General features: G+C 46.5%; 1 protein-coding gene across 1 annotated transcript; it reads right to left on the reverse strand.

The window, feature by feature from the left end:
- Positions 1 to 17160: 17160 nt before the first annotated feature.
- Positions 17161 to 23820, reverse strand: LOC124685875 (DNA-directed RNA polymerases IV and V subunit 2-like). The gene is made up of 7 exons (XM_047219903.1): positions 23203 to 23820; positions 22465 to 22674; positions 20335 to 21206; positions 19946 to 20234; positions 18656 to 19576; positions 17753 to 18024; positions 17161 to 17659 (listed from the first exon to the last, which is right to left on the reverse strand). The coding sequence occupies exons 1-7, from the start codon at positions 23818 to 23820 to the stop codon at positions 17161 to 17163; spliced, it is 3681 nt and encodes a 1226-aa protein (XP_047075859.1).
- Positions 23821 to 27708: the final 3888 nt, after the last annotated feature.

The raw sequence follows: 27708 nt of genomic DNA on the forward strand, positions 1-27708 counted from the left end.
ATTCTTTAAGAAGGGTTTCTAATACAAAATCTTTCTTTTCCCCTTCTTCCATATCACCAAGCGTGAGAAACATGTGTTGGATTATAGGATTAAGATTAACAAACTTAGTTTCCAACATGTGAACTAAAGAAGCTACAGCAATTTCATAAGTAGGAGCAAGTTCTACCAAGTGCCTATCTTCAAAATCTTCAGTGGTACTAACATGAGTGAAGAAGTCTTCTATATTATCCTTCCCAATTATAAACTCACGTCCTACCGGTATGTCTTTTAGAGTGTACTTAGGAGGAAACATGATGAAATAAACTAAAATAAAGTAAATGCAAGTAACTAATTTTTTTTGTGTTTTTGATATAGCAAACAAGACAGTAAATAAAGTAAAGCTAGCAACTAATTTTTGTGTGTTTTGATATAATGCAGCAAACAAAGTAGTAAATAAAATAAAGCAAGACAAAAACAAAGTAAAGAGGTTGAGAAGTGGAGACTCCCCTTGCAGCGTGTCTTGATCTCCCCGGCAACGGCGCCAGAAAAGTGCTTGATGTCTACGGGAGCTTCTATTCTTGTAGACAGTGTTGGGCCTCCAAGAGCAGAGGTTTGTAGAACAGCCAGCAAGTTTCCCTTAAGTGGATCACCCAAGGTTTATCGATCTCGGGGAGGAAGAGGTCAAAGATATCCCTCTCATGCAACCCCGCAACCACAAAGCAAGAAGTCTCTTGTGTCCCCAACACACCTAATAGGTGTACTAGTTCGGCAAAGAGATGGTGAAATACGAGTGGTATGAATAAGTAGTAGCAACGGCACTGCGAAAAGTGCTTTGCCCAGGACGATAAACAAGCGAGTAGTAACGCAGCAGAGTAGTAACGCAAGAAAACGAGAAACAAGCGACGATAGCTGTATTTAGGAACAAGGCCTAGGGATTAGACTTTCACTAGTGGACACTCTCAACATTGATCACATAACAGAATAGATAAATGCATACTCTACACTCTTGTTGGATGATGAACACATTGCGTAGGATTACACGAACCCTTAATGCCGGAGTTAACAAGCTCCACAATTCAATGTTCATATTTAAATAACCTTAGAGTGCAAGAAAGATCAATTCGACTAAACCAAGTACTAACATAGCATGCACACTGTCACCTTCATGCTATGTAGGAGGAATAATACACATCAATACTATCATAGCAATAGTTAACTTCATAATCTACAAGAGATCATAATCATAGCATAAACCAAGTACTAACACGGATGCACACACTCGTCACCATTACACCGTGCAGGAGGAATAAAACTACTTTAATAACATTGCTAGAGTAGCACATAGATAAATTGTGATACAAAATACATTGCAATCATAAAGAGATATAAATAAGCACTTTACTATGCCATTCATAACAGTGAGTAAGTATTCTGTGAAATATAGCCTAAGAGACCCACACGGTGCACACACTGTCACCTTTACACACGTGGGACAAGGAGTCTCCGGAGATCACATAAGTAAAACTCACTTGACTAGCATAATGACATCTAGATTACAAGCATCATCATATGAATCTCAATCATGTAAGGCAGCTCATGAGATTATTGTATTGAAGCACATAGGAGAGAGATGAACCACATAGCTACCGGTACAGCCCCGAGCCTCGATGGAGAACTACTCCCTCCTCATGGGAGCAGAGAGCGGTGATGAAGATGGCGGTGGAGATGGCAGCGGTGTCGATGGAGAAGCCTTCCGGGGCACTTCCCCGCTCCGGCGGGGTGCCGGACCGGAGACTCCTGTCCCCCGCATCTTGGCTTCGCGATGGCGGCAGCTCCGGTAGGTTTTCCGTATCGTGGTTCTTCGCTTCGGGGTTTTCTCGACGGAGGCTTTAAATAGGCGGAAGGGCAGCCTCGCAGGGGGGCTCGGGGGGCCCACACCATAGGGCGGCGCGGCCCCCTCCGGTCGCGCCGGGGTGTGGTGTGGGGCCCCCGTGGCTTCCCTCTGGCGGCTCTCGGGTGTTCTGGAAGGCTCCGGGAAAAATAGGGACCTGGGTCTTGATTTCGTCCAATTCCGAGAATATTTCGTTACTAGGATTTCTGAAACCAAAAACAGCAGAAAACAACAACTGGCACTTCGGCATCTTATTAATAGGTTAGTTCCAGAAAATGCACGAATATGACATAAAGTGTGCATAAAACATGTAGGTATCATCAATAATATGGCATGGAACATAAGAAATTATCGATACGTCGGAGACGTATCAGTGACACAGTAGGGCGGCGCGGCCCAAGCCCTGGCCGCGCCGGCCTAGTGTGTGGTCCCACCAGGACTCCACCGACCTTGCCCTTCCGCCTACTTAAAGCCTCCGTCGCGAAAACCCTATCACGTTCGACGAAACCAGAGAAAACCTTCCAGAGCCGCCGCCAGGACGGGGAAGTGCCCCCGGAAGGCTTCTCCATCGACACCACCGCCATCTTCATCAACGCTGCTGTCTCCCATGAGGAGGGAGTAGTTCTCCATCGAGGCTCGGGGCTGTACCGGTAGCTATGTGGTTCATCTCTCTCCTATGTACTTCAATACAATAATCTCATGAGCTGCCTTACATGATTGAGATTCATATGATGATGCTTGTAATCTAGATGTCATTATGCTAGTCAAGTGGGTTTTACTTATGTGATCTCCGGAGACTCCTTGTCCCACGTGTGTAAAGGTGACAGTGTGTGCACCGTGTGGGTCTCTTAGGCTATATTTCACAGAATACTTATTCCCTGTTATGAATGGCATAGTGAAGTGCTTATTTATATCTCTATATGATTGCAATGTGTTTTGTATCACAATTTATCTGTGTGCTACTCTAGTGATGTTATTAAAGTAGTTTATTCCTCCTGCACGGTGTAATGGTGACAAGCAGTGTGCACCGTGTAGTACTTGGCGTAGGCTATGATTGTGATCTCTTGTAGATTATGAAGTTAACTATTGCTATGATAGTATTGATGTGATCTATTCCTCCTTTCATAGTGTGAAGGTGACAGTGTGCATGCTATGTTAGTACTTGGTTTGGTTATGTTGATATGTCATGCACTCTAAGGTTATTTAAATATGAACATTGAATATTGTGGAGCTTGTTAACTCCGGCATTGAGGGTTCGTGTAATCCTACACGCTTAGTGGTGTTCATCATCCAACGGGAGGGTGTAGAGTCTAGCATCTATTTATTTATTCTCGTTATGTGATCAATGTTGAGAGTGTCCACTAGTGAAAGTATGATCCCTAGGCCTTGTTCCTAAATATCGCTATCGCTGCTTGTTTACTCGTTTCTGCTGCATGTTTACTTCCTGCAATATTACTACCATCAATCGCACGCCAGCAAGCATTTTTCTGGCGCCGTACTACTGCTCATATTCATTCATACCACTTGTATTTCACTATCTCTTCGCCGAACTAGTGCACCTATTAGGTGTGTTGGGGACACAAGAGACTTCTTGCTTTGTGGTTGCAGGGTTGCATGAGAGGGATATCTTTGACCTCTTCCTCCCTGAGTTCGATAAACCTTGGGTGATCCACTTAAGGGAAACTTGCTGCTGTTCTACAAACCTCTGCTCTTGGAGGCCCAACACAGTCTACAAGAATAGAAGCACCCGTAGACATCAGTCTCTTAGGCTATATTTCACAGAATACTTATTCGCTGTTATGAATGGCATAGTGAAGTGCTTATTTATATCTCTTTATGATTGCAATGTGTTTTGTATCACAATTTATATGTGTGCTACTCTAGTGATGTTATTAAAGTAGTTTATTCCTCCTGCACGGTGTAATGGTGCAAGTGTGTGCATCGTGTAGTACTTGGCGTAGGTTATGATTGTGATCTCTTGTAGATTATGAAGTTAACTATTGCTATGATAGTATTGATGTGATCTATTCCTCCTTTCATAGTGTGAAGGTGACAAGTGTGCATGCTATGTTAGTACTTGGTTTGGTTATGTTGATCCGTTATGCACTCTAAGGTTATTTAAACATGAACATTGATATTGTGGAGCTTGTTAACTCCGGCATTGAGGGTTCGTGTAATCCTACACGCTTAGTGGTGTTCATCATCCAACAAGAGGGTGTAGAGTCTAGCATCTATTTATTTATTCTGTTATGTGATCAATGTTGAGAGTGTCCACTAGTGAAAGTATGATCCCTAGGCCTTGTTCCTAAATATCGCTATCGCTCGCTTGTTTACTTGTTTTACCGCATCTTTACTTCCCGCAATATTACTACCATCAACCGCACGCCAGCAAGCACTTTTCTCGGCGCCGTTACTACTCGCTCATATTTATTCATACCACCTGTATTTCACTATCTCTTCGCTGAACTAGTGCACCTATTAGGTGTGTTGGGGACACAAGAGACTTCTTGCTTTGTGGTTGCGGTGGTTGCATGAGAGGGATATCTTTGACCTCTTCCTCCCTGAGTTCGATAAACCTTGGGTGATCCACTTAAGGGAAACTTGCTGATGTTCTACAAACCTCTGCTCTTGGAGGCCCAACACTGTCTACAAGAATAGAAGCACCCGTAAACATCACCGGCCATTGTGCAGGCCGAGGAGAGCCTCGCCTTACACGCCGTCTTCATCCGCCTCGGAGGCACCAGGCCTAAGGTAAACGCTGCTGACATCTCCAGGGCCATTGAGGCGCATACCAAGATCCACCATGACCACTTCCGCGTCGTGCCGACGTACCCGGATGACTTCTTCGCCACCTTCACGTTCCAGCACCACCGCGAGCAGGTGGCCTCGCCTGGGCGCTTCTCCTCCCGCGGGCTCGACCTCCACATCTCCCGGTGGACGAAGCTCGCCCATGCCGAGGTAGCCACACTCAACTACCACGTCCACCTGTGCCTCGAGGGGATCCCTTTCCAGGCTTGGAATGATGAGGTCGTCGGGAAGGTCATCGGCAAGAACCGCATCGCCAACTACTTCGACGTCGCCACGGTCCGGAAGGAGGACACCTCGGCTATGAGCTCGTGGGCTTGGTGTGCCCACCCGAACGACCTGCCTAAGGTTGTTTGGTTGACCATCATCGACGGGCCTTCTCCGGTCTTCGACGTCCGCGCCGACAACTCGCCGCAAGGCAAAAAGGGCTCACCGAGCAAGGTGATCATCCACCTTGACCTCCATGAAGACTTGACGCCTGGTGCTGATGGGCGCCCCCCTCGCCACCTGGCGCGTGAGCGCCACGATTGGCGCCTGGGCTATGCGGCTGGGGAGCAGCCGCAGAGACTTCGTCATGCCCAGGACGACCGCGGCAACCTACGACGCGACCACGACAGACACGGCCGGCCTGACAACCGGTGTTCCTGGGCGGGCCGCCTCTTCCGCAGCCGCTCTCGTGCTGATGCCGCTGGCCATGATGGCCGAACTGGTGGCAATCGAGACGGCGGCCGGGACGGACGCCGCGACGGACGTGGTGACCGCGGATATGAAGACCGCCGCGACCGGCGTCGGGTTGAGCTGCCAATCCCCGACCACCATGCCATCGACCCGAAGAAATTCCAGCGCCTCAAGTGTGGGGCGGTGATTCCGGCCTCGGGCTCTCGCCGCCGGGGTCGCGCCTCGTCTCCTCCTTCCGCCCGCGGCTCCCGCCAGTCCTACGGCGACGGCGCCCGCGGTCGCTCTGCTCCCAGGCGGCTCGCCTCCATCATCTGCGTGGGTCATGATGGGCCCACGTTCCAGGGCCCTTCACAGCTGCTGTGTGCCGCTGGCTCCAGTGTCTCCCCACCACGCTCGGCCCCTCGTCAAGCAGCCACCGGCAGCCTGTCTTGCGCGAGGCGCCTCGAGTTCTCGCCGGCGCCTTCGACGGCTTCGCCTGGATCACCTCGGTTCAGCACACCTTGTGATGTCCCTACCGCTGAGGTCCCCGGCGGCCTCTACTCCCATCCACGGCGACGACGCTTCCCCAGCTCGTACACCCACGTCGGCGGTCGACGACATCGCCGCCAACCCGCAGCAGCACGACACCAGGCTCTTCGCAAAAGCCCCGACGCCAATCCTCACCAGGCCGCCATCGCCTCGCCCGACACCGCCACTGCCCCGTCGCAAGACCTTGGCGGGCGTCACAGGTTTCAACCTACCGCGGTCCAGCGCCCGTGTCCTGAAGAGGGGACCTCGTGCACCAATGGCGCTGCTAGCTGAACAACTGCTGTGCAAACGCCTCGGCATCCTGAAGGACGGTGAGAAGCTCACCGAAGAAGCAATCCTCAATTTTGCTGACATGTTCAAGGGCAAGCTTCCACCCATCGCCATCGACGCCCTCCGCGCCCTTTTCCGCCTCGATCGCGACCTCGCTGCTGCTGTGGAGGACGCCCTCATGGCCCATGGCGGAGCTGCTGCGATCGAGCATGCGCAAGATGACGAAGCTGGGCATGCGCAGTCCGTCGAGGCTGCCATCTGACGAGGCTCTCTCGTTTGCTTTCGGGTCTGCTAGTTTCCTTATGTTAGCTAATCATTCTATGTCTCCAAAAACGTTGATTCGTGCTTATAGTTTGGGTCAAGGAGTAGTCCGTCCTTTGCCCGTGGTTCAGCTCGTCGCTACCGGTCCGGTTTGTGGACAGTAGCTTGTTCTTGGCTGCTGATCTTCCCTGGGAATATGCCCAGCCCATGCGCTATGAAAAAACTGTTGTTTGCCACATCTGTCTGGCCTGCCTTCGTGCAGCCTTTGGGTCTGCTAAGTTTCCAGATGTGTGATTTCTCCATCAACATTCTTTGCTGGAACGTGAGAGGGTTGAACGACCCAAACCGCAGAACGACCGTTTTCGAAACCATCGCCGATACCTCTTGCCACATTGTCTGTCTTCAGGAGACCAAGCTTGAGTTGGTGGATCCGTTCATCGCCGCCTCTATCGGCGGTTCACGTTTCAAAGGATTTGCGCAAAGACCCGGCATCGGCACTCGTGGTGGGATTCTCATCCTTTGGGATAAGGAGGCGGTGGAGCTCTCCAACATCGATGCCCGCACCTTCTCGCTCTCGGCCTTGGCTAAATCCACTAGAGACAATGATGCTTTCATGATTACGGTGGTCTACGGCCCTACGAACCTTGCCTTGAAAGATGACTTCTTTCGGGAGCTTGTCGACCTCAAGCCGAGCCCGGGGACCAATTGGATTGCTCTCGGAGACTTCAACCAAATAAGCCGTGCCCGCGACAAAACCAACAACAACATTAACCGGACGAGAATAAACAATTTCCGGGATACCCTCAACAATTGCGACCTCAAAGGAATTCACCTCCAAAATCGGAAGTTCACATGGTCTAATGAACAAGCGACTCCTACCATGTCGATGACCGACGCCTTCTTCTGCAACGAGGATTGGGATACCTCCCATGATGATCACATCCTACACGCCCTCTCCTCCTCCCTCTCCGATCACTGCCCCCTCCTTCTCGCTAGTTGCCGCGGTCCCAAAAAGCCCCACTCCTTTCGGTTCGAAGACTTTTGGACCCGCATGCCGGGATTCTTTGAGGTTGTCCAGAAAGCTTGGAACGAACCAACTGGGCATGTCGACCCTTACCATATTCTGCATAGTAAGCTCATCACCACTGGCAAACACCTCAAAGTTTGGAGTAAGGGCCCTTTCTCCACCGCCAAGATTCAACTACACATGGCTCTACTCGTCATTTCACATCTTGATCGGGCCATGGAAAGTAGGCTCCTTTCGCCGGAGGAGCGCGACATTCGTACAAGATTAAAGAGAAGAGTCATTGGATTGGCGGCTCTTGAGAGAGCCAGGAAGAAACAAAGGGCGAGAATCAATGATCTTCGGGATGGAGACGCAAACACCAAATTCTTCCATAGGAAGGTCAATGCGAGAAGAAGGAAGAATTTCATCCTCAAGCTCCGACACAACAATGGGTGGGTTACCTCCCACGAGGAGAAACAAGAGATCGCTCAAGCACATTTCAATGCGGCCATTGGGCATGTGAACCCCCGCTCCATCTCTTTCAGTTGGAGTACTTTGGGCCTCCCAACTCCAAATTTGGCGGGCTTAGATGACCCTTTTTCCGAGGATGAGGTCAAAAAGGCGATCTTGGAGATGCCTTCCGACAAAGCCCCGGGCCCCGATGGCTTCAATGGGAAATTCTTCAAGGTGTGTTGGGATATCATCAAAGCGGACATCATGGCGGTCATTCAACGCTTCTCCGACCTCCGCACAAGAAACCTACATTGGCTAAACACCGCTAACATTGTGCTTATCCCAAAGAAAGATGGGGCCGAAGCCATCACCGACTTTAGGCCTATTAGCCTCATTCATGGATTTGCAAAGATTGTGGCCAAAGTCCTCTCCATGAGATTGGCCCCACGTATGAATGACATTGTCTCCCATGCCCAAAGTGCTTTCATCAAATCTCGAAGCATCCATGAGAACTTTATGTTTGTCCGCAACTATGCTAGATGGTTACATCGACGAAAGAAGGCTTCCCTCCTCTTCAAGCTTGATATTAGGAAAGCTTTTGATCATGTTAGATGGGACTATGTCCTTGAGCTTCTCCAACGCCTTGGCTTCCCGCCGCGGTTCCGGGATTGGGTCGTAGCTCTCTTTGGCACCTCCTCCTCGAGGATTCTTCTCAATGGCATCCCCGGGAACCCTATCAAACATGGCCGGGGGCTTAGACAAGGAGACCCTCTATCGCCATTTCTTTTTGACATCGCCATTGACCCTCTCCAACGCATCCTACATGTCGCCACCGACCTTGGCATACTCACCCGCCTCCCCGGAAGAGGCGCTAGATTCCGGACTTCCCTCTATGCCGACGACGCGGCCATCTTCATGTCCCCTATCAGTGCGGAGATCTCCTCCCTCGCGCAAATTTTGAGCGACTTTGGCGAGGTCACCGGGCTTTTGACCAACTTCGAGAAGAGCCTCGTTGCACCTATTCGGTGCAACAACATCAACCTTGAGCAAGTCCTTCAAGGTCTACCGGCTACCATGGCGTCTTTCCCCATGCGTTACCTTGGACTTCCCCTCGGGGTCACAAGGCTTAAAAGATCCCACTTTCAATACATCGAGGACAAGGCTTTGGAACGCATCGCCCCGATGAATGGGAGATACTTCAACATCGCCGGCAGGAGGGCCATTGTTAAATCGGTCCTTACCTCCCAAGCTATATACCCTCTCACTTCCCTTGAGGTGCCCGCAGAACCTCTACAAGCCATCACCAAGACCATCCGTAGCTTCTTTTGGGCGGGCACCGAAAAGGCCACATGTGGTAAATGCAAGGTCAATTGGACCGCGGTCTGTCGCCCCACCTACCTTGGAGGCCTTGGCATTCTCAACATGGACAAATTTGGTAGGGCTTTGCGTCTACGTTGGCCTTGGCTTGCTTGGACTTTGCCGGATAAGCCATGGGTCGGTATGGAAAACCCATGCAACGGTGACGACATGGAGCTTTTCCACTCGCTCACAAAGGTTACCATTGGAAATGGCATGAAGGCAAGTTTTTGGAACGATCCTTGGGTCGATGGTCTAAGCCCCAAATGCATCGCCCCCTCCATCTTCGCTCTCTCGAGCAAGAAATCTTCGAATGTCCGGGATTCCATTATCGACGGCGCTTGGGTCGACCACCTTGATACTTCGGAGGGACTCACGGTGCAAAACCTCATTGAGTTCACCAAGTTGTGGTCTCACACCTCGCTGATTCACCTTCATGCGGACACCCCGGACTCCATTGTTTGGAAGCTCACCTCGAATGGGGCCTATTCGTGCTCTTCGGCTTACAACGCACAATTCGAAGGGACCATTCGCTCTTGCATGGATGCTATCGTTTGTAAGGCTTGGGCCCCCCCCAAATGCAAACTCTTCGCTTGGCTTATCATCCAAAACCGAGTGTGGACGGCGGACCGGCTTGCCAAACGGGATTGGCCCAATGGTCGGGTATGTCCCCTATGCCGATGCCATGACGAATCCGCCAACCACCTACTCTTCAAATGCCACTTCACGATTCGCATTTGGAAGATGATCCAAGATTGGCTCCATATTCATGACTTCGACCCTTCCTCTTGGAACGGCTTCGATAGTGTCGAGCTTTGGTGGACCTCTATCGTCTTTGCTCATGGTGGAAGGAGGAAAGCTATGGCTTCTCTTCTCATGTTGGTCTCGTGGGAGATTTGGAAGGAACGGAATGCAAGAACTTTTAAGAATGTGGCGACCATGCCTACTATCATCTTCGCCGGGATCAAATCGGAGGCTAGGACTTGGGTTGTAGCCGGTGCTAAGCACTTGGGTCTTTTCATAGCGGGAGAGTAAACCTTTTGCCTTTGCCGGGATTGTAACCATGACTATTGAACTTTCTTCTCTTCTCTATTAATGAATTAAGGCAAACCTTTTGCCTTTCTTTCAAAAAAAAAAAAAAAACAAAGACCTATTTTGAGAAGGAAGAGCTACGCTGGACAGACAGATCACATCGCTTTGCTTGTGGCCACCACCACCTGAGCTGTTTGTCCCTTCCCCAACTTCCGTTGCACTTTTTCATGCACGCATGCCCGTATGGATAATACGAATAACTGAAAATCCACATGTGCCGTGAGAGGTCAGTGGATATACAACGCCGCACAAGAAAAGAATAGCTCAGCATCTATCACTTCGTAAAATATCATGGCATCCAAGCAAGACGCCAGCAAGTTGCCAGCGGTATGGAACAGTAGCACCGGAGTCAGCGTGTGGCAGAGTTCACATCCTGGGGCGAGTGGCGAGAAGCACCGGAGGCACTGCGTTGGCTGATTCGGTTAGAGCATCCCCACTCGTTGGCGCTCCCCACGCTCAAATCCGGCGAAATTTTCGTCCGGATTGGATGAAGATTTGGCCTGGGGAGCGCCGAAGTTCCAGCCGCCCCCCGGCAGGAAACCCCCAACCTCGACCATTTGACATATTTCAAACAAATTCAACATAAAATTTAACAAGTTCGGCGAGCAATTGGAGGAAAATTGCTGAGGAGCAGCCAAATAGGCCGTCGTCGAAAGACGGCGGAATATAGGCAGGTGGGGGAGAAGGGGCGGCGGAATCTGGGCAACAAGCCGGCGGGGTGGTGACGACGGCGAGAGAGATACGAGGGGTGGGGGAGATTTTGAGCGAGGTGGCGGTGGGGTTCGTGTGTCCAGTCGCCGACGGAGCGGGTCCTTCCCCGCTTTTCACTCGTCCGGACTCCCCGATAGATCCCCGGGGGACCGGAGTTGGCGTGGGCTAGCCGGATGGATGAAGGGCCAAATCCGGATAAAAACGAGGAACCGGGGGCGCGACTGGCCGAATTTCACCGTCCGGATACAAAAAACGTCGCTCGGGGGCCTCGTCGGGGGACAAGTGGGGATGCAAAAAAGACATCGGCGGGTAGCATAGTTCGGTGTCTTTTGAGTTGCCGGAACTTTGTGTGAGCTGTACGTGTTCTTACTTTTGTGAGCTGGGATGTGTGCTCATTATATGCTGCCTATCTAATTTGTTCTAACCGTCCAGTCTCGCCTTTCTTTTAAACTTGGAAAGCTTTCAATATAAGCTAGATCCTAGGACATTTTCTCTAAAAAAGATCTTTGCCGAGGACATTTTCACTGGAACTAGGCAAACACCACCCTATGTCTGAGTGCCCGCAAAAAACACTCGGCAAAGTCCCATGTTTTAGGAGACACACTCGGCAAACATGTGACTTTCCCGACTGGTCTTGTGAGACACTCAGCAGTCAGCATGAGCAAATAATTGTACAGCCAGGCAAACTTCGTCATCGATCACGTGGATCTGCTCGCCGCAGTTGGCGGAGGTTGACAAAATAAAATAATATCTAAAACATGTTGCAACTATAAACTTTTTGCCATGGAGTAATATTTTATGTACATAAGCTTGGGATAAATAAAACAATTCAATACAAAAACATTGAGTTGATTTTTTGTGGGCATACTTTTTACTATTTTTACCATTCAGAACATAAGATTTTTTAAAACTCTCTCTCTGTTTTTCTCCACTATTCCACCACTTTATCCCACCCATAGTTGCCATGTTTCCGGTACGGAGGGTGTTGAAGTGTATAATTAGATTGCCTAGCCCTTTTCATCAGTTTGGACTTTTGGTTCAAGCGGCTAGTGCACGAAGCTTAACATGGTATCAGAGCCCCAGGTCTCGAGTTCAAATCCTGGCTTTCACAATTTATTCTAAATTCCGCGCATCCTCCTGCCGCGCCCGGCCTCCCGCTGCCTCTTTGCCTCTCTACACGTGAACACGGGATGACAATGTGGTACGGGAAAGATTAAGATCAAATCATCAAATACATGGAAGAAAATATACTCGAAATCGAAATTCCCATTAGATCTTTCTATTAGATTGGGAGTACTTATAGAGGATGGGAGAAGAAATCGAAAGAAACCTGGGATTTCTTCTACCTCCATTGATGAAGAATTGAAGATGGGGATTGGAAAATGAGTAGTCGAATGGGAGATGAAAAGATACAACGGCTCGGGACTCTGGCCCAAGAGTTAATACGATTTGGGGAAGGGAAACTTCTGTCTCGCCGTTTTTCTCCAAGCCGTCAAACCTAGGACGATCCTGAGCATAGGAAACGCGAATCCGCTGCGATTTTGACTGAATCGCGAGGCGTTTCCGAATCCCTTTCTAGTTCATCGAATCCGGTACGAGGGACAGACCACCGTACCCCGAATCCGGCTACTATGGTCCCACCCTTATTTCCCACTGTTTCCCTAGCCCTTCATCGTTTTCTTGTCACTCCTTTCCCACCCTTTTTCTTTCCCTTTTACTTTCCACCCTTACTCTCCCACTACTTATCTGGCTCAATGTTTTCTTGTCACTCATTTCCCACCCTTTTTATTCTACCATCATGACCCTATATAACACTTCACTCAAATGTTATGTTGCACCAATGTTTTAGGTGATACTTGTATTGATCGAATAACATGGTATTGACGATAGTTGTGAGGGTTAATTCATCCCTTTAACATGCACGGACATGTCTTTGGGATCAATCACTAGATATGTAGTTTCTCGTGGAAGAGAGTGCACTTATTTATGGCTCCTCTCTAGCATAAGCATTCGTATGAATAGCTAATGTGATGGTTAGGTATAACCTTAATAAATTTCTCGGTTACGTACGAAAGTGGCCTTGGGGTTTTAATCATTCTTAATATCTCATTTACGAATATCATGATGTGTTTGACAACACCAAGTGTAGATAAATAAAGAGAGAGTGTGGGATGCACACCACATCTAGAACCTTGTTATCTTGATGTCATTGAGAAAACCCGAAAACCCAAGAAAAGCAATGCCAAATCCATAGGTCCTCGGTCACAGACCTTGGCGAGCTGGTGCACATATTCGATGGTTGTATCTTCGCCAATGTGGAGATACTCATCGGCATAATCGAGAGAAATTTCATATGTGATGACTCTCATCGTTGTTGAGATCTTTTGGTGCGCACTAAACCGAGTTAGCCCAGCTACATTCCTCTTGTGCTTCAAATAGAGACTCTTTACCTCACAAGCATTGTCAATCTTCAAAAAAAGAGATCGACACATTCGGTAGCGTCGACGAAAGAGAGGAGCCAAATATGTTGGTACGTCGGCGAAATAATTGTGCATGAGCATGTTGTGGCCAAGCACGCGGTTCCGAGGAATGCAAAGCCGACCGACTTTGGATCCCGAACGCTAATTCTTCCCCCGCTCCAGGAGCTCCTTCACAGCAAGCACCACCACCAATTGCTCAACATCGTGATCGAGCAAATCCTCCAAATATGAGTCGTCCGAGGACGATGAGACCTAGTGCAAAAATTGGGCGCACAGACTCAACCTCATCTATTACGCTCGAAATTGACCGCTATATTACTAGCCACCTACGGGATCCACAAGCCAAATGCATAAAATGAAGGTAAATCACGTGCGTTGCACGGAGAGAGAAGAACCGCTATGGTCAGTTCATGGAGAGGAGCGGCGGGGATGGGGCGGAGAAGGGGAGGAAGCCTAACTATCTGGCGCGCCCGAGCTTCAGGTGGGATCCATGGCGGTGCGCGACGCAGAAGGGGCATGATCTCATCGATACCGCAAGCGGCGGTCTCCCGCGGGTGGGGAATAAACGCAGCGGACGGTGGAGGAGTTTCTACCAGCCAGAATCGGGAGAGGGGTCTAGGATGTGGGCGAGATCCAAGGCGATGCGCAGTGGCGGCGGAGGAGCTTGGAGGCAGCGCGGGTTGAAATGTCCGTTGGCGCGATGAAATTTCCCTCGTGCCAACGCCCTGGTCAAAATAGAGGGCACGCTCTGTCGCGGAAATTGCGTGTCTACAGGTTTGGGAGGCCGAGTTTATCGAGCACCTTGAAAAAAATAAAGATCTTACGGATTTACATTGTCTGGCCTGGGTCTATTTTTTCGCACAAAATAATAAAGAAGCTGTTATTTTAAGGATTCTACGGGTTGCTCTTAGGGTTCTATCTGTAATTTTTCCAGAACAACTATTTTTTCGTCATCTGTCTTTTAGTTTCCAGGTTATTGGCTCTGCGACCCTGCCGCCAGCCGCGGTGACCCCGCGCACCCGCGCGACGTCTTCACGTACCAGCCCAAGGAGGAAGGGGTCACCGAAGATGTGCACGAGTGCCCAGTCTCCTCCTCACCCGCTCAAGGCTTCGTTGCCGCGCGCGGCAGAGATCGTCGGCAAGGCAGGGAATCGTGTCCTCCCACGTCTACACCTCATGCACGCCTCCCCTTCAGCTTCCGCCGCATTCCACACCCACCCCTGCCCGCCCGCCCGCCGTGGTATATACCTTGCCCCGCCCGCACAGTGCTCGACAGATTGTCCGTGAGGTAATTTTTGTACCTTTTATGCTTTTTCTCAGTGTCAGTAAATTTGTAGTCGAAATAGAGAGAAGGAGAAAAAACCACTTCACTCTCCTCGGGTCGCCCCCTCCAGGCGACCGAGGGGGCGAAACCCTACCCGCGCCGCTACCGCCTCCCCTTTCCCCTCCTCGTCGCCCCCAGAGACGCCGCCGGGCTAAGCCCGCGACGCTGGTGAAGGGGGCGGCGGGGATCTAAGCCCTTGCCCCCCGCGCGGTGTCTAGGTGGAGGATCTCCGCGCTGGGACCGCCATGACCATGGCGGCTGCTCGACGGGCTCCCCTTCCTCCGATGGCCAGCCCTGGCTAGGCCTTAGGCGAGGGTGATCTATCCAGCGGCTTCCACGGTGGAAGCTCTGGAATCGAGGCGGTGGCCTCGGATGGTGAGGCGACGCTGACCGCGTGGCCGGTGGAGTTCGTGGATGTTGGTGAACAGCGCCCTGGTCCGTGCGGGCGGCATGGCGACAACGGGTGCGGCTCAAGGGTGGGCGGCTTCGTCTGCTCGCGCCGGAGCCCGAAGGTTAGATCTTTACTTTCCCTCTGGCCTCTCTCCCTCCCTCCCTGTAGATCTTGGATATCGGCTTCGTGCCGATGTTTGATGGTTGGGGATCGGGTGTGGCGTGCTGGGGTCAGGAGAAATCCTTGGTCTTTGACCACAGTGGCGGCGACGCCTTTGGGGCGCCGTGACCTGGTGAGGCGCCACTGAGGTCCCATCCCCTCACCTCCTACCCCCGCCCCGGGTGAAAGCCCAAAATCCATTGGATTGGATGGCGGCGGAGCATGGACGTCGTTCCCTCCTTGGAGGCGCCGTCTTGGGACCGGTGGTGTAGCGGCGAGCGATGCTATGGTCGGTGTGGTTCTGTTGGCGGTGCGGCTAATGCTCGGCTCTGCTGCATCTTCGAGTTCTACGGCCGCTCTCAAGCTTTCTTGTCTCCTGGGTGTCCTCGTTGAAGTTGTTCGTTGCACCGGTGTGCCTGTCGCGACGAGGTGGTCTGTGTGGTCTGCCCGGTTGGTTTCCTAGAATGTATTACTCCTTGTTCTAGGGTGAACATCTCCACCCACCGACGATACGGCGCCCTGCGATCCAGGGCGAGAGGGTTGGGACTCTCTTTGGCGATGGAGGAGGAAGGTGTTCTTTCGTTGACACTGTTGGTGATCACTGTGTGCTACCCTCAATACCATTGCTTACCTGGTGCTCCTACTGCTTCTGCCTTGGTGCTCTTGCGAGGAGGACATCACCGGCTCAAGCTGCGTTTCCGGTTTATCTTTGTGTGTTTGAGTTGGGTGTTGTGTTGTAAGTTGTTTATTAATTTAAACCAGGGCTTCATGCCTTAGTTTAAAATAGTAAATTTGTAGTCAACCCATTGCAGTGCACATAACAGGAGGCTTGTACAAAAGTTTTTCCACCACTCGTCGTCAAAGGAAGTGGAAGATGATGATGATTTTGAGATGGCGGTGGCTTTGATCATTCGAGAAGAAGAGGGGAAAAAGATTAAGATCTGAATCTTTTTATTTTGATTATTTGCTTGACTTGGACCATATGTTGTGCCTGAACTTGAACTTTAAATTTGAAAACAATGATTTTGAAATGCGTGCATTAGAAACATTATGATCTGAATTATTATGTTGTGTAAATGTAGTTTGCATATGCAAAAGGATGGGATACATATCAAAGAAAACGGAGTAAAATTTAGGGGATGAATTAGTTCCTACCCTCTCAAACCTCTCAAATTGTTGGGAGTTAAGTTTAGGGAGGTGGTATATGGAGTTAAGTTTTAGGAGAACTGCTAGAAAAGCTCTTAGGTGATAACTCCGTGTGACAGTTCACTTCCCGTAGGAATTCTTTGGAGCAAGAAAGAAAAATCTGTTCCAAACAGAGCCTACACAATGAAGGTTCCTGAGCTTAGACTGCGCAGACCTTTTTCAAGAGCAACTAAAGATAAGCTCCTACGACACACAAATTGCAACCTGTAACTGTACGAAAGGGTGAATACGCGTGGAATTTGTGTGTAGAGTAAAACTGAACATCACAACAGAAGGTACACCTAGAACATGCCATGTAAATCAACTGCAGACTGGAAAGTGAAATTAGATAGTCAGTGCAGGCTTCAGTAATAATAGCCTTAAACTTCAACAACCGTCTTCTGAAAGTTCAGTTCAAGGGCAATAGTGATCCCTTCCTTCCCTTGAATATATGGAACGTGGTTTCACAGCATAGGGTAGCTAGGTTCGTGCTAACAATTTAATTTAGCCACCACGGTAGAAGACGGGAGTGAATCAATCCTGACAAAATGAGTTTTGTATCGCCTACATTTTCCAGATAGCGATGAAGCTCTAACTGGCTATGGTCTCGAACTTGAGGATGATCCCGTGGCTGAATAGCTCCTGGTAGAGCAGCTTTGCGCCGTAAGGCACATTGATCTTCACTATATTTTCCGCAGACTTGCAGAACTTGCAGTAGGGCCCATGGACCTTCCTCCCTTCGTCAGTCCGTACGATCACGTTCGCCACCCGCTCGCACCGCTGACAGACGTGCAGCTGTGAGGGGTCGCTTAGCGTGAACAGCCGCTCGTTGATGTTCGTGGTGGCGCCATGGCCGAGCAGGCAGTCGCGCTCCATCTCCCCGAACTTGAGACCGCCAAACCTCTTCTTCTCCTCCACTGGCTGCCTCGTGAGCGGGTGCACCGGCCCGGTGTTACGGAACTTCACAATGTCCTCAGACATCTGTTTCAGCCTCTGGTAGAAGGTTGGGCCCATGAACACCAAGGACTGCATCCTATCACCGTTTTGACCATTCAGAACGCTCTCACCTCCCCACCTTGAGAAACCAGCCCTAGGATCAAATCCAGAAAAATTGAAGATGATCATTGTTTGCAACAGAATATATTGAACAAAAAACAAATCAAACTCATAGTCACACACTTACTTATGCAGCTGCTCCGTGATCACGTCCACCGATGGAGTGGTAAATGGTGTGGCATATCTAGTCATCCCGCCAAGGGCAATTCCCTTGCCCAACGCAGCCTCAAGCAGCTGACCAGGAGTCTGACGAGTTGGAAAGCCATGTGGATTTATCACAATGTCTGGAACTATTCCTTGGCAAGTAAACGGGAAGTTCTCCTGAGAATCTAACAGACCAACAACCCCTTTCTGGCCATGCATACTGGCGAACTTGTCGCCCACACAAGGTGAGCGGGCCTACACCACGTAAGTGTCAGGTTTATGTAATGATGACTAAATTTAACGATGGCATAAAGAGCTGGAGAAATAAGGAACCAAAAAATAAGGATGCATAAATACCATGGCACCTTGAGGTGACCTCAGAGGCTCAGGGCTCTAATCTAAATAAATAATAGAGCCAAATATCGTAGGCAATATCATCTACTCTCTCCGTCCAAAAGGATGTCTCAACTTTGGCTAAATTTGCATGAATCCATACACTAAAACATGTCTAGATACATACATATTTTGATAAAGTTGAGACATCCTTTTGTGAACCGAGGGAGTACTAAAATTATAAAACCAAGGTCATGCATAAGACGTGCAAAATTAGTATTGAACCAATCAAGCAAAAGCAATTGTGATCCGTAATATGATTAAATCTAGGCAGTATCTAGGAGGAACATATGTCACTTTTGTAGAAAAATAAAATTGATACTGAAATTACATTTTTAGCCGCACAACCTACAACGTTTAATCTTTTGCATATAAATACAACTACCCTGATCAAATAGAATGACATGCAGAACTGTATTGCAGTACCAATGCCACAACGTGTGTAAATAAGGATCATGAAATAAAATGCTTTGTTGAAGATTATACTATTCACCTGTCTTAGAGTAACAACTGCATAGTTGTTCCCATCATCATTAGCTGATAGTACAACCTTCTCTACATGCCCTTTTTCAGTATGCATAAGCTTCACACTATGATCTTCACCAGACTCTGAGACCTTCCCGATGACAATGTCGCCACTTCGAAGATTTGCTCCAACATATGGTAAGCCATCGACATCCAGACTATCGACAAGTCCTTTCTTGCTTTGGGTTTTTCCAAAATCAATCTTTTCCCTGTTTTTGAGTCGTCTGGTCACCTCTTTGTTTTGTGTCTGTGCTTTGTAGCTCCTGAAATGAAGTGTTCGGAACATACCACGCTCTAAAGAAGCCCTGTTGAATACCAGGGAGTCTTCTTGGTTAAATCCTTGATGAACACTGACTGAGACTATTGCATTTTGGCCATTGAAATACTCTGGTCTAGTATGGTCTTTCTTACCAAGACAGTCAGACACTACAGTTTTGAACAGGGGTCTCTGTGGATAGTACATTTGATGAAAAACGGTATCAACTCTATACTGAGAATTTGTAGACGAGTAGCCAATAGCCTGTTGTGATAGTTTAGCTTCCATCAAAACCCTCTTGGCAGCATTGTGGTTGGCAAAGGGAATGATACCACAACTCAACCCTAGCAAGAAAGAAGGGTCAAGTTCACAATGGGTATAGTACAAAAGACCCTCTTTTTTATCCCCTGAAAAGAGATCCCTAATTCCACAAGCACATTGGATATCCTCCTCCTCTTCAGCACCAATCAGCTCAATTATATTTTGCTGCATAAGTTCCATCAATGAGTAGGATCCAGCATTCAGTTTAGTGATGCATTTAAGATTCTCAACAACAAGAAGTGGTCTTAGAATTCTCCCTGCATCAGAAAAGATGCGAACTTCCTTATGTTGCTTGTCCCTTTTGATTTCCACCTACATAAAGTTAAGACATGGCAACAAAAAAAATGTTAGTACACGTATGTGCTTTCACATGCTCCGCAAAATAAAACCATACATATGAAAACCATGTTCCCATGCTTGCAGCAAAAATGGCCCAACAAAGATTTATCTCAAATATACAATGTCTCTGAGCTCGGAGGATTACCTATATTTGGTAAGAAACTACGAATCAAGCACAAATGAATAGTGGAAATAAACCATGAGAAGTATTTTATTGGCATTAAAGATCAAATGAATTAGGTAAAGAAATTAACATGCCCGAGAACGTAAAAAACTAACAAACATGCTCAAAAGTGAAAATTACACAGTTAGGCAGAATCAGCAAATATGCAAACTGCAAACCTGTGCATCAATTTGCTTGCTACGCCTCATATTCCTTAGATGCATAACAAATTCGCTTGGGTATGCACACGCACCAACCAAATTTCCATTCATGAAAATCTTATCTGTACCGCCAAGCTCTTGTACAAGAACTTCATCCAGTTTCTTCATTCCACAAGAAACAAATAAGTCAAGCAAGGGCGCACTCATTACAGAGCTAACCACAGCACTAACAGCTAGATTCTTCCCAAATCCACTTTCACCATTAGCAGTAGACATAAAACATAGCCTTCCCCAGTAAGAAGGATTCCTACGAAAATATTTCCCATGTCAGTTCACAATAGGATATTTAGAACTTTAGAAGGCATATAGTATTCTTGTAAGATTATGTGTAAACAGGAACAACTTACGGATATCTAGCATCTCCAGCACTTCCCCAATATGAAGACAATTGTCTTGTCTTCCTCAAGCCAGACATCATTTGAAGCGGATTTGTTCTCATAAGGGTTGCAACAATCCCTGAGCACTTACAATATTTATATGGATGGCACCAGGAACCGGTGGAGAAGGCATGGTTCAGACCATTGGTAATAGTTGACGCATTAACATAATGTTCGAGAACTTGTAAGTCACTATCACCACTCAAATGTCTCTGCATTACCTTCACCATGTGTTTCTCTGCACGTTTAAGATGCCCTCGAAGTTCTCTATGAAGCAGCTGACATGCTAGATCTAGCCTCTTGTTCCGGAAATCATATTTATTGTCACATTCCCAGCGGCGGCAGTAGGCCATTAGTAGACGTTTCATCATGTAGCCCAAGAAAATTGCTTTGGACCTATTGCCACTGACACCAGGAAATAGGTACTTACCCACATATCCATCAAAGGGTTGTTCTGGTGGAGACTTTGTTTCTTTGATAAACTTGTCAACATATTGACGGGCTCTATCTCCTATGCGGAAGGCTTCACATTGTGCCTGAGATTCTTTTATGGTTGCTGATATTATGTTTACCAAAGAAGAATCACAATCTTGTATGTCAATCATATCAAAAGCTTCCTTATCTGATGATACACCCAGTGCAAAAAACATTATCCATATGGGAATAGTCGCACTCAAGAAGGACAGGTTAATGACTTTGTGGAAACCACCATTCTCTTTAGACTGAACAAGGTTAACATAGACATTTTCTTCTTTGATTTGAGACAAGTAACAGGCATACCAGCCCTTGAGGTCACTTACCCAAATCCTGGATAAGCATTTCTGTTCTTCAGCAATAAATGCCTACAGAGTTGCAAGCAGTAAACATTTGAGGTTAAAAAAATCTATTATGGTACGAAGGCAACCTTTGTACATGGCATAAGTAAAGGCTTCCATATAGTCAATCCAGAAGAGAGTAAATCTAAAGAAAGTTGGTCAATGGGAAATTCAGCAACTGAAATTTTCTTCAAGAGAATTATAGAGAGCTGGCTTGACATATCTCGGCTGGGATACTTTTTTTTTTATTTTTCACTAATTCAGGTCTGACTTATTCGAACGGCCCTGTATTTAATTATTCCAGAGCAGATCTAAGAAGCACAATCAATTTCTTTACTCCTATAAACAAACCAGTTGGTGGTGATGGGTTCTATTCTACCAACCGTTGGGTTTGCTAGACTGAACAAGGTTAACATAGATTTTTTCTTGTTTGATTTGAGACAAGTAACAGACATCCCAGCCCTTGAGCTCACTGACCCAAATCCTGGATAAGCACCTATGTTCTTCAGCAACAAATACCTAGAGAGTTGCAAGCAATAAACCTTTGATGTTAAGAAATCCCGATTTGGTACAAAGGCAACATAGTAGAAGAGGGTAAATCTGAATATAGTTTGGCAATGGACAATTCAGAGACTGAACAATTCTTCAAGAGAATTAAACTATAATTCAGGTGGGTTATTCGAACAGGTCTGTATTAATTATTTCAGAGACGATCTATGAAGCACTTATTCCTATTAAAAACAACAGTTGGTGGTGATGAATTCTGTTCTACACCAACCGTTCGGTTTGCTAACAACAACTGTGATTGAGATCGGATTGCTCACCATCGAGTTAATTCTGTATTGCAAAAAAACATACAGATCTATATGGAGTTTGCCTACACTGGGCAGCACGTCAAATAAATAAAGTAATTAGTCTTGTAAACATGTAGTACTATTTTTTAAGACCGTAGCAGTGCACTGGATATGAAGTTCCAGTTGAACTATGGTCACATTATTAAAATATAAGTCACAAGTTAAGATATATTTTGCTAAAATGAAATACTTATGGCAGTAGCAAGATCCCTCTAATTCATGACTGATGTATAGAGTGGAACTCAGAGGTTCTACTAAATATGTGTCATCACACATCTAAAACAAGATAGTTTCATTAAAATTGCAGAGTAGCAGTGATTTGCAGCTCCTTTAAAGTCTATAAAAATGTGCGATACAATGTGATGATAGAATGATCATGTGTAAAATTAGTTCAGAACAGAATGAACATGATAAATGTTGTCAGGCAATACCTTTTCCATTCCCTTTATTATAAAGTATCCACCAGAATCAAACTGGCACTCAGTTTCCCTGAGTTCATGCAGCCAGCACAATTTTGACTTCACCATGACAGGTAACCTACCAACAGTGACCCATTTAGTTTCTGGAGGTAATATAACTTTCTTCGGGATATATGGTTCTTTTCCGGTTTTCGATCCGTCGCCTTGCCCAAGTGAGTAAACCTGGTACAGCCAAAACACAAATAAATCAGATGGAACAACATATGATAAGATTTCAGTACAAAAATTCAGTGTGGTATCGTAACCGCATGCAGACACACGAATAGCTTTAACTTGCATCCGTTAATTAAGAGATGAATATATTTTTGTGGTATCACCAAGGCCGGACATGTCAAAATCAAGCTTAGAATCCTGAGGAACAGCATAATCAACACATGCAATGCAAACTTACAAGAGCTTGCAGGCACGGTAAGAGGAACCATAAGAGAGAGACATGGATAAGTGTGTCATGTGACAGAACGCAACAAGTAAACAACAGTGTCACAGCAAGCTTAAACCCATTAACTTTTTTGATACTTCAAAAGTAGCAAATACTATAGAGAACGATTGGGATAAATATTAGATTTCCTATGAAAGCATTCAGCAATCTATCATTCCTTTTCTTGTATATGGTCCAGTTACTTCTACCAAATACAATCCAGCTCCACCTATACCACTGAGCAAGGACCAAGAAGTAAGGAGCATCCTGACCTGAACAGTCATTTCTACGTTCATCTTCGAAGAATATGTCATCTTCTGAAGGCGGGCATGTACAGGCTTCATAATGAGTGTCTGCTCATCGAGATCGCAGTTGTCAGCCCAAAACTCCGGCCTCTCAAGCTTCACTCTACCAAACTTGATGGTTGCATGTCTCCACACACCACCTACATTCTTTGAAGGATCATAATCAGGCTCAACGGTAATTTCCCCCAGGGAATCAAAGAGCTCCTGGAGTCCATGGTCGACAAAATCATTATAGGAGTTTATCTGATGACTGACTAGTCCTCTTTCATTGAAGAATGATCTTGCCGCTTCTTTGCAAAACTTCTCCAGGCTTTCAACGCTGATGTCAGTTGGCACTTGTGCAGGTGGGTTTGAAGAAGACTTCACTTCTTCTTCATCTTCCATAGATGGTATTCCTTTCAAGTCCACATCCATAGGACAGTGCCCTCCGTCGGCATCAGGAGATGGATGCAGAATCCCTTTTGCATACTCTTTTACATCAAAGATCCCTTCCCCATCGTCATCCAAAACCATGAAGTCCATGACATTAATCTTAGTATCTAATCCATTTGGTGAACGCAAGCCTTTCGTTTCTGGCTCTTCCATCGCTAAACCACCAAGAAGCTGCCCCCCCTGCCGACAGAAATATTGTTTTAGTTTCCACAACACACACATAGGGAGAAATAAACACATACGTACGTATCCGTAAATCACATTGATTTGCTGATCCATAGAGAGAAATAAACACACACTTTGCGACTTTAAGCCATACATGATTTGTAATGAGTCTGAAGTTTGCTGGTTGTAAAACTCTGAACTGAATTTAATAAAAGCGGCCTATGCATCCATTGATGCAGAGGCTGGGGATACCCCATTTTGAAAAGAAAAAAAATCAACAAATCACATTTCCACAATAAACAGTAGGAGAGAAAACCTATGAACAATCTCATGGTCAATACATACTCATTTCTCCACAAAACATTGGGCACGACAAGAATCAACAAAAAAAAATCAGACTATAGCACAATAATAGAAAATACTGCTGATGTAATACACATCAGAGCCGTTTGAGGCTTTGAGTGTTTGACTTTCACCTAAACTGGGCACTTGACCAGCACAGCGATCCCAAAATGAACAAAATTGACCGCACTCGGCACTGCCGGGCTCGCCCAAGAGCACAGACCACCACAAGGTACAAACAAGCAGCCGATCAAGCTCGTAAACTCAAACCACTCGCTCCCCGCACGGCGATGCAAAAAAACCCTTTGCTGCAAAAAACCCCGCTCGCTCCAGAGACCAGAGACAAGTTGCACAACTCCAAAAAACGAAAGGTCTCACGCGAAACCACAGAGCGGCCAGTAGATGCACCTCAGGCGCGCGCGCGGTGGGAGGAGAAAACCCCCGCAGAGACGATGGCGTCGACAGAAGAGCGGAAATGGGGAGGTTGGCTGGCTCGTCGGCCGGGGGAAGGTGGGCCTACCTGCGCGCCGCCGATCGCCAAACGCCGCCGCGGCTGACGCCGGCGAGGAGAAACCCTACGATCGAGATTTGGATTTTAGGCAGCGTTAGGGCGACGCGGAGGGAGGAGCGACAGTGGTACCTGCCACTCTGCCATTGCTTGGGACTGGGGGTTTTTGCTCCGCTCGTCTTCCCTACAGTCGCTTTGACTGCTGGGGCCGGACTGGTCCTACCTGTCATTGTGATGAGGTTCTGGGGCTTTTCTTCTTTTAGGATGTTATAAAAAAAATAGGAGAAGCGTTAGATAGGTATTCCCTATAAGGGCTAGTTTAGTTACACGAATCCCGGCGGGTTCCCGGTCTTTTCCCGGGGAGATTTTTCCCCTAGTTCGGAGGTTCGAAAAGTAATTTCGGAGTTTTGCTCCTGTTTCTGCCTATTCCCGGCCGGGAATATTTTCCTGGGGAATTTTGGTCCCAACAGCCAAACGAGCCCTAAGGGGTTAGGGGATTTTAGGGAAAATGTAAGATATGCTCCGAGTTAAGTGTTTTCAAGCGCGCTACCAAAAGATACTTACGAAAATATGTTGCATAGGTACATCATCTAAAAGTAGTTACATACTTACATTCCACCAGAGTTACGTGGTCACTACCCACTCTATGCAAAGTACACACTTATCTTTTTTTTTACAACTTCCAGGAAATTGACTTTCTACACCGCTCCTAGTAATTCTGAACGCACATGAGCTTCAAGACCATGATCACAACTGATATAAATCTAACAAAACACATTACAGCTATATTTATATTACATGTGAAGAAGCATCCGTACATTTGTTACATCTTTTGCCAAAAAAAAACTGTAAAATGTATTGCTCCATCTCATGAAACTTGTTTTAGATTTGTCAAAATTTGAACATATCTAGACACTAGATAGACAACTTTCGTAGAATGGAGGGAGTACATCCAATATGTTTCATTATGTAGCATGTTTCCGCGTTAGTGTTTCAAAACATACTACATAATGGAACAGAGGGACACTAATACAATAAAAAAGATACAGTCACCCAAACATTGTTAGAAATAACTTCGCGACACTGACGGCACGAAACCTGTCAGCTATATTTTTCTCCCCCGGCGGGTTTTAGGTAGGCGCCCATGAGCATGAGGTCATGAGGTCCATGAGGGTGCACGTTGGGGAGGAGATCTCTAACGAACAGTTATTAGGCACCAGTTTGGTATTTTCAAAAGCGGCTACCAAAAGATACTTTCGAAAATAAGTTGCCCAGAGACCTCAATGCATCAATATAGTCCCTCCACTTTACAATTACTTCGTGTTCTAGATTTTGATCAAAGTTAAATTAAATTTATAAAGTTTGACCAAATATTATTTTTGAAATGTAGATGTCTATAATGTATATTTATTGTATTAAACGGTGTAAAGTATTATATTTTCATCATATATGTATTTGGTATTATAGGTATTGATATATTTTCTTATAATTTTATCAAACTCTACATAGTTTGATTTTAACTAAATAAAAAATGTGAAGTAAATAAAAATGGAGAGAGTAGTTACATTCAACGAGAGTCATATGGTGACTACTCACGGACATAGTTACGCACGGGCGATCTAACCATCGGGGATGTTCGGATCTTACATGGAGAGCACACGTCGGAATGAACTTTTGAACGGTTGTTCGTCATAACAACAACGTGATGCGTTCCCGGCAGTTTTTTTTATTTTGCATGTTTACACTGCACATTTTATGTAGGAACATTAATTTTTTCACAAAAATTTACGCTCGCCGCATGTTTTTCCCGGACGATGGTCGGCCGATCACTCCATCAATGAGCCTCAAATTATACTCCTTCCGTTCCACCACTTAATATAGAATTTAGAAGGGATTTCACATAAAATAAGTGGGATGCTTGGATTGCGTTGGTTCAAAGTCTTATACTTGTAACCTTACCAGAGGTGGAGGATACTTTCGTATGGAAGCTAATAGCTTCTGGATCTTTTACGATAAAATTTATGTATGAAGATTATATGAATGGTTATACGATCTATCTCCATAAGTATATTTGGAAACTTAAGATACCACTGAAAGTTAAGATCTTTATGTGGCTTCTTCATAAAAAAGTTATCCTCGTCAAATATAATTTAGCTCGCCGAAATTGGAATGGTTGCATGAATTTATTCAGTTCACTTTTAATATTATTCCTCCAATCAATATTACAAATATGTTTGGAAATTGGTTAAATGGGGTGGAGAAGACGTCTAAAATTAGAATTAGAATTGGTTTTTGCGCGTTGATGTGGGCTATATGAAACTGCCATAATGATATTGTTTTTAATAAGAGTACAAACTTAAATTTTTACAGGTTACCTGTATGGTCTCATACTGGATCCCTGACTGATCTCTTTTGTTGCCGGAGACACAACGCGAGCATATGCATGCTGGATGCCGCCAGCTGGAAGCGGTGTCACGGGCTATATACAGCCAGGCTGGTTGGCGTCCTATTAAACGACTTTCAGATGCATAAGCGTGTCTCTTTTCTATTTTGTTGGCTAGTTTATGTGTACAGATTTTGTAATTCGTGAGTTGTAAAACTAAGGATTATGTTTGATTGGATAATAAAGAGGGCTATGTGCATCGATTGATGCAAAGGCCGGTGTCAGCCCCCCATTTCGGAAAAACAAATGAAGGTTATCTATGATTTATTAAAATTTAATTGTGTTAGGACACTAAATAGCATTTTAATACATCTAAATTTTAATAAATCTAAGATAACATTCATGAGATGGAGTGAGTATTTCTTAGGCTCACTAATTGTTTTTCCATCACGCCAGGCTAGAGATAATATATTAGTTAACAGTAAAACTTACCCAGCTTGGAGCCACCACAGCCACTCGACATCCTCGTCCATCCGATCCAGCTAATGAACGTTTCAGATGTTTCGGTCATCCCACTAACCATTGGCCGTTTGTTTGTTTGTGTGGGCTACGATCTGGCCTCTGCCTCGACGGAAGTCGGAGG

Source organism: Lolium rigidum, chromosome 2 (assembly GCF_022539505.1).
Source record: "Lolium rigidum isolate FL_2022 chromosome 2, APGP_CSIRO_Lrig_0.1, whole genome shotgun sequence".
NCBI classification, from domain to species: Eukaryota; Viridiplantae; Streptophyta; class Magnoliopsida; order Poales; family Poaceae; genus Lolium; species Lolium rigidum.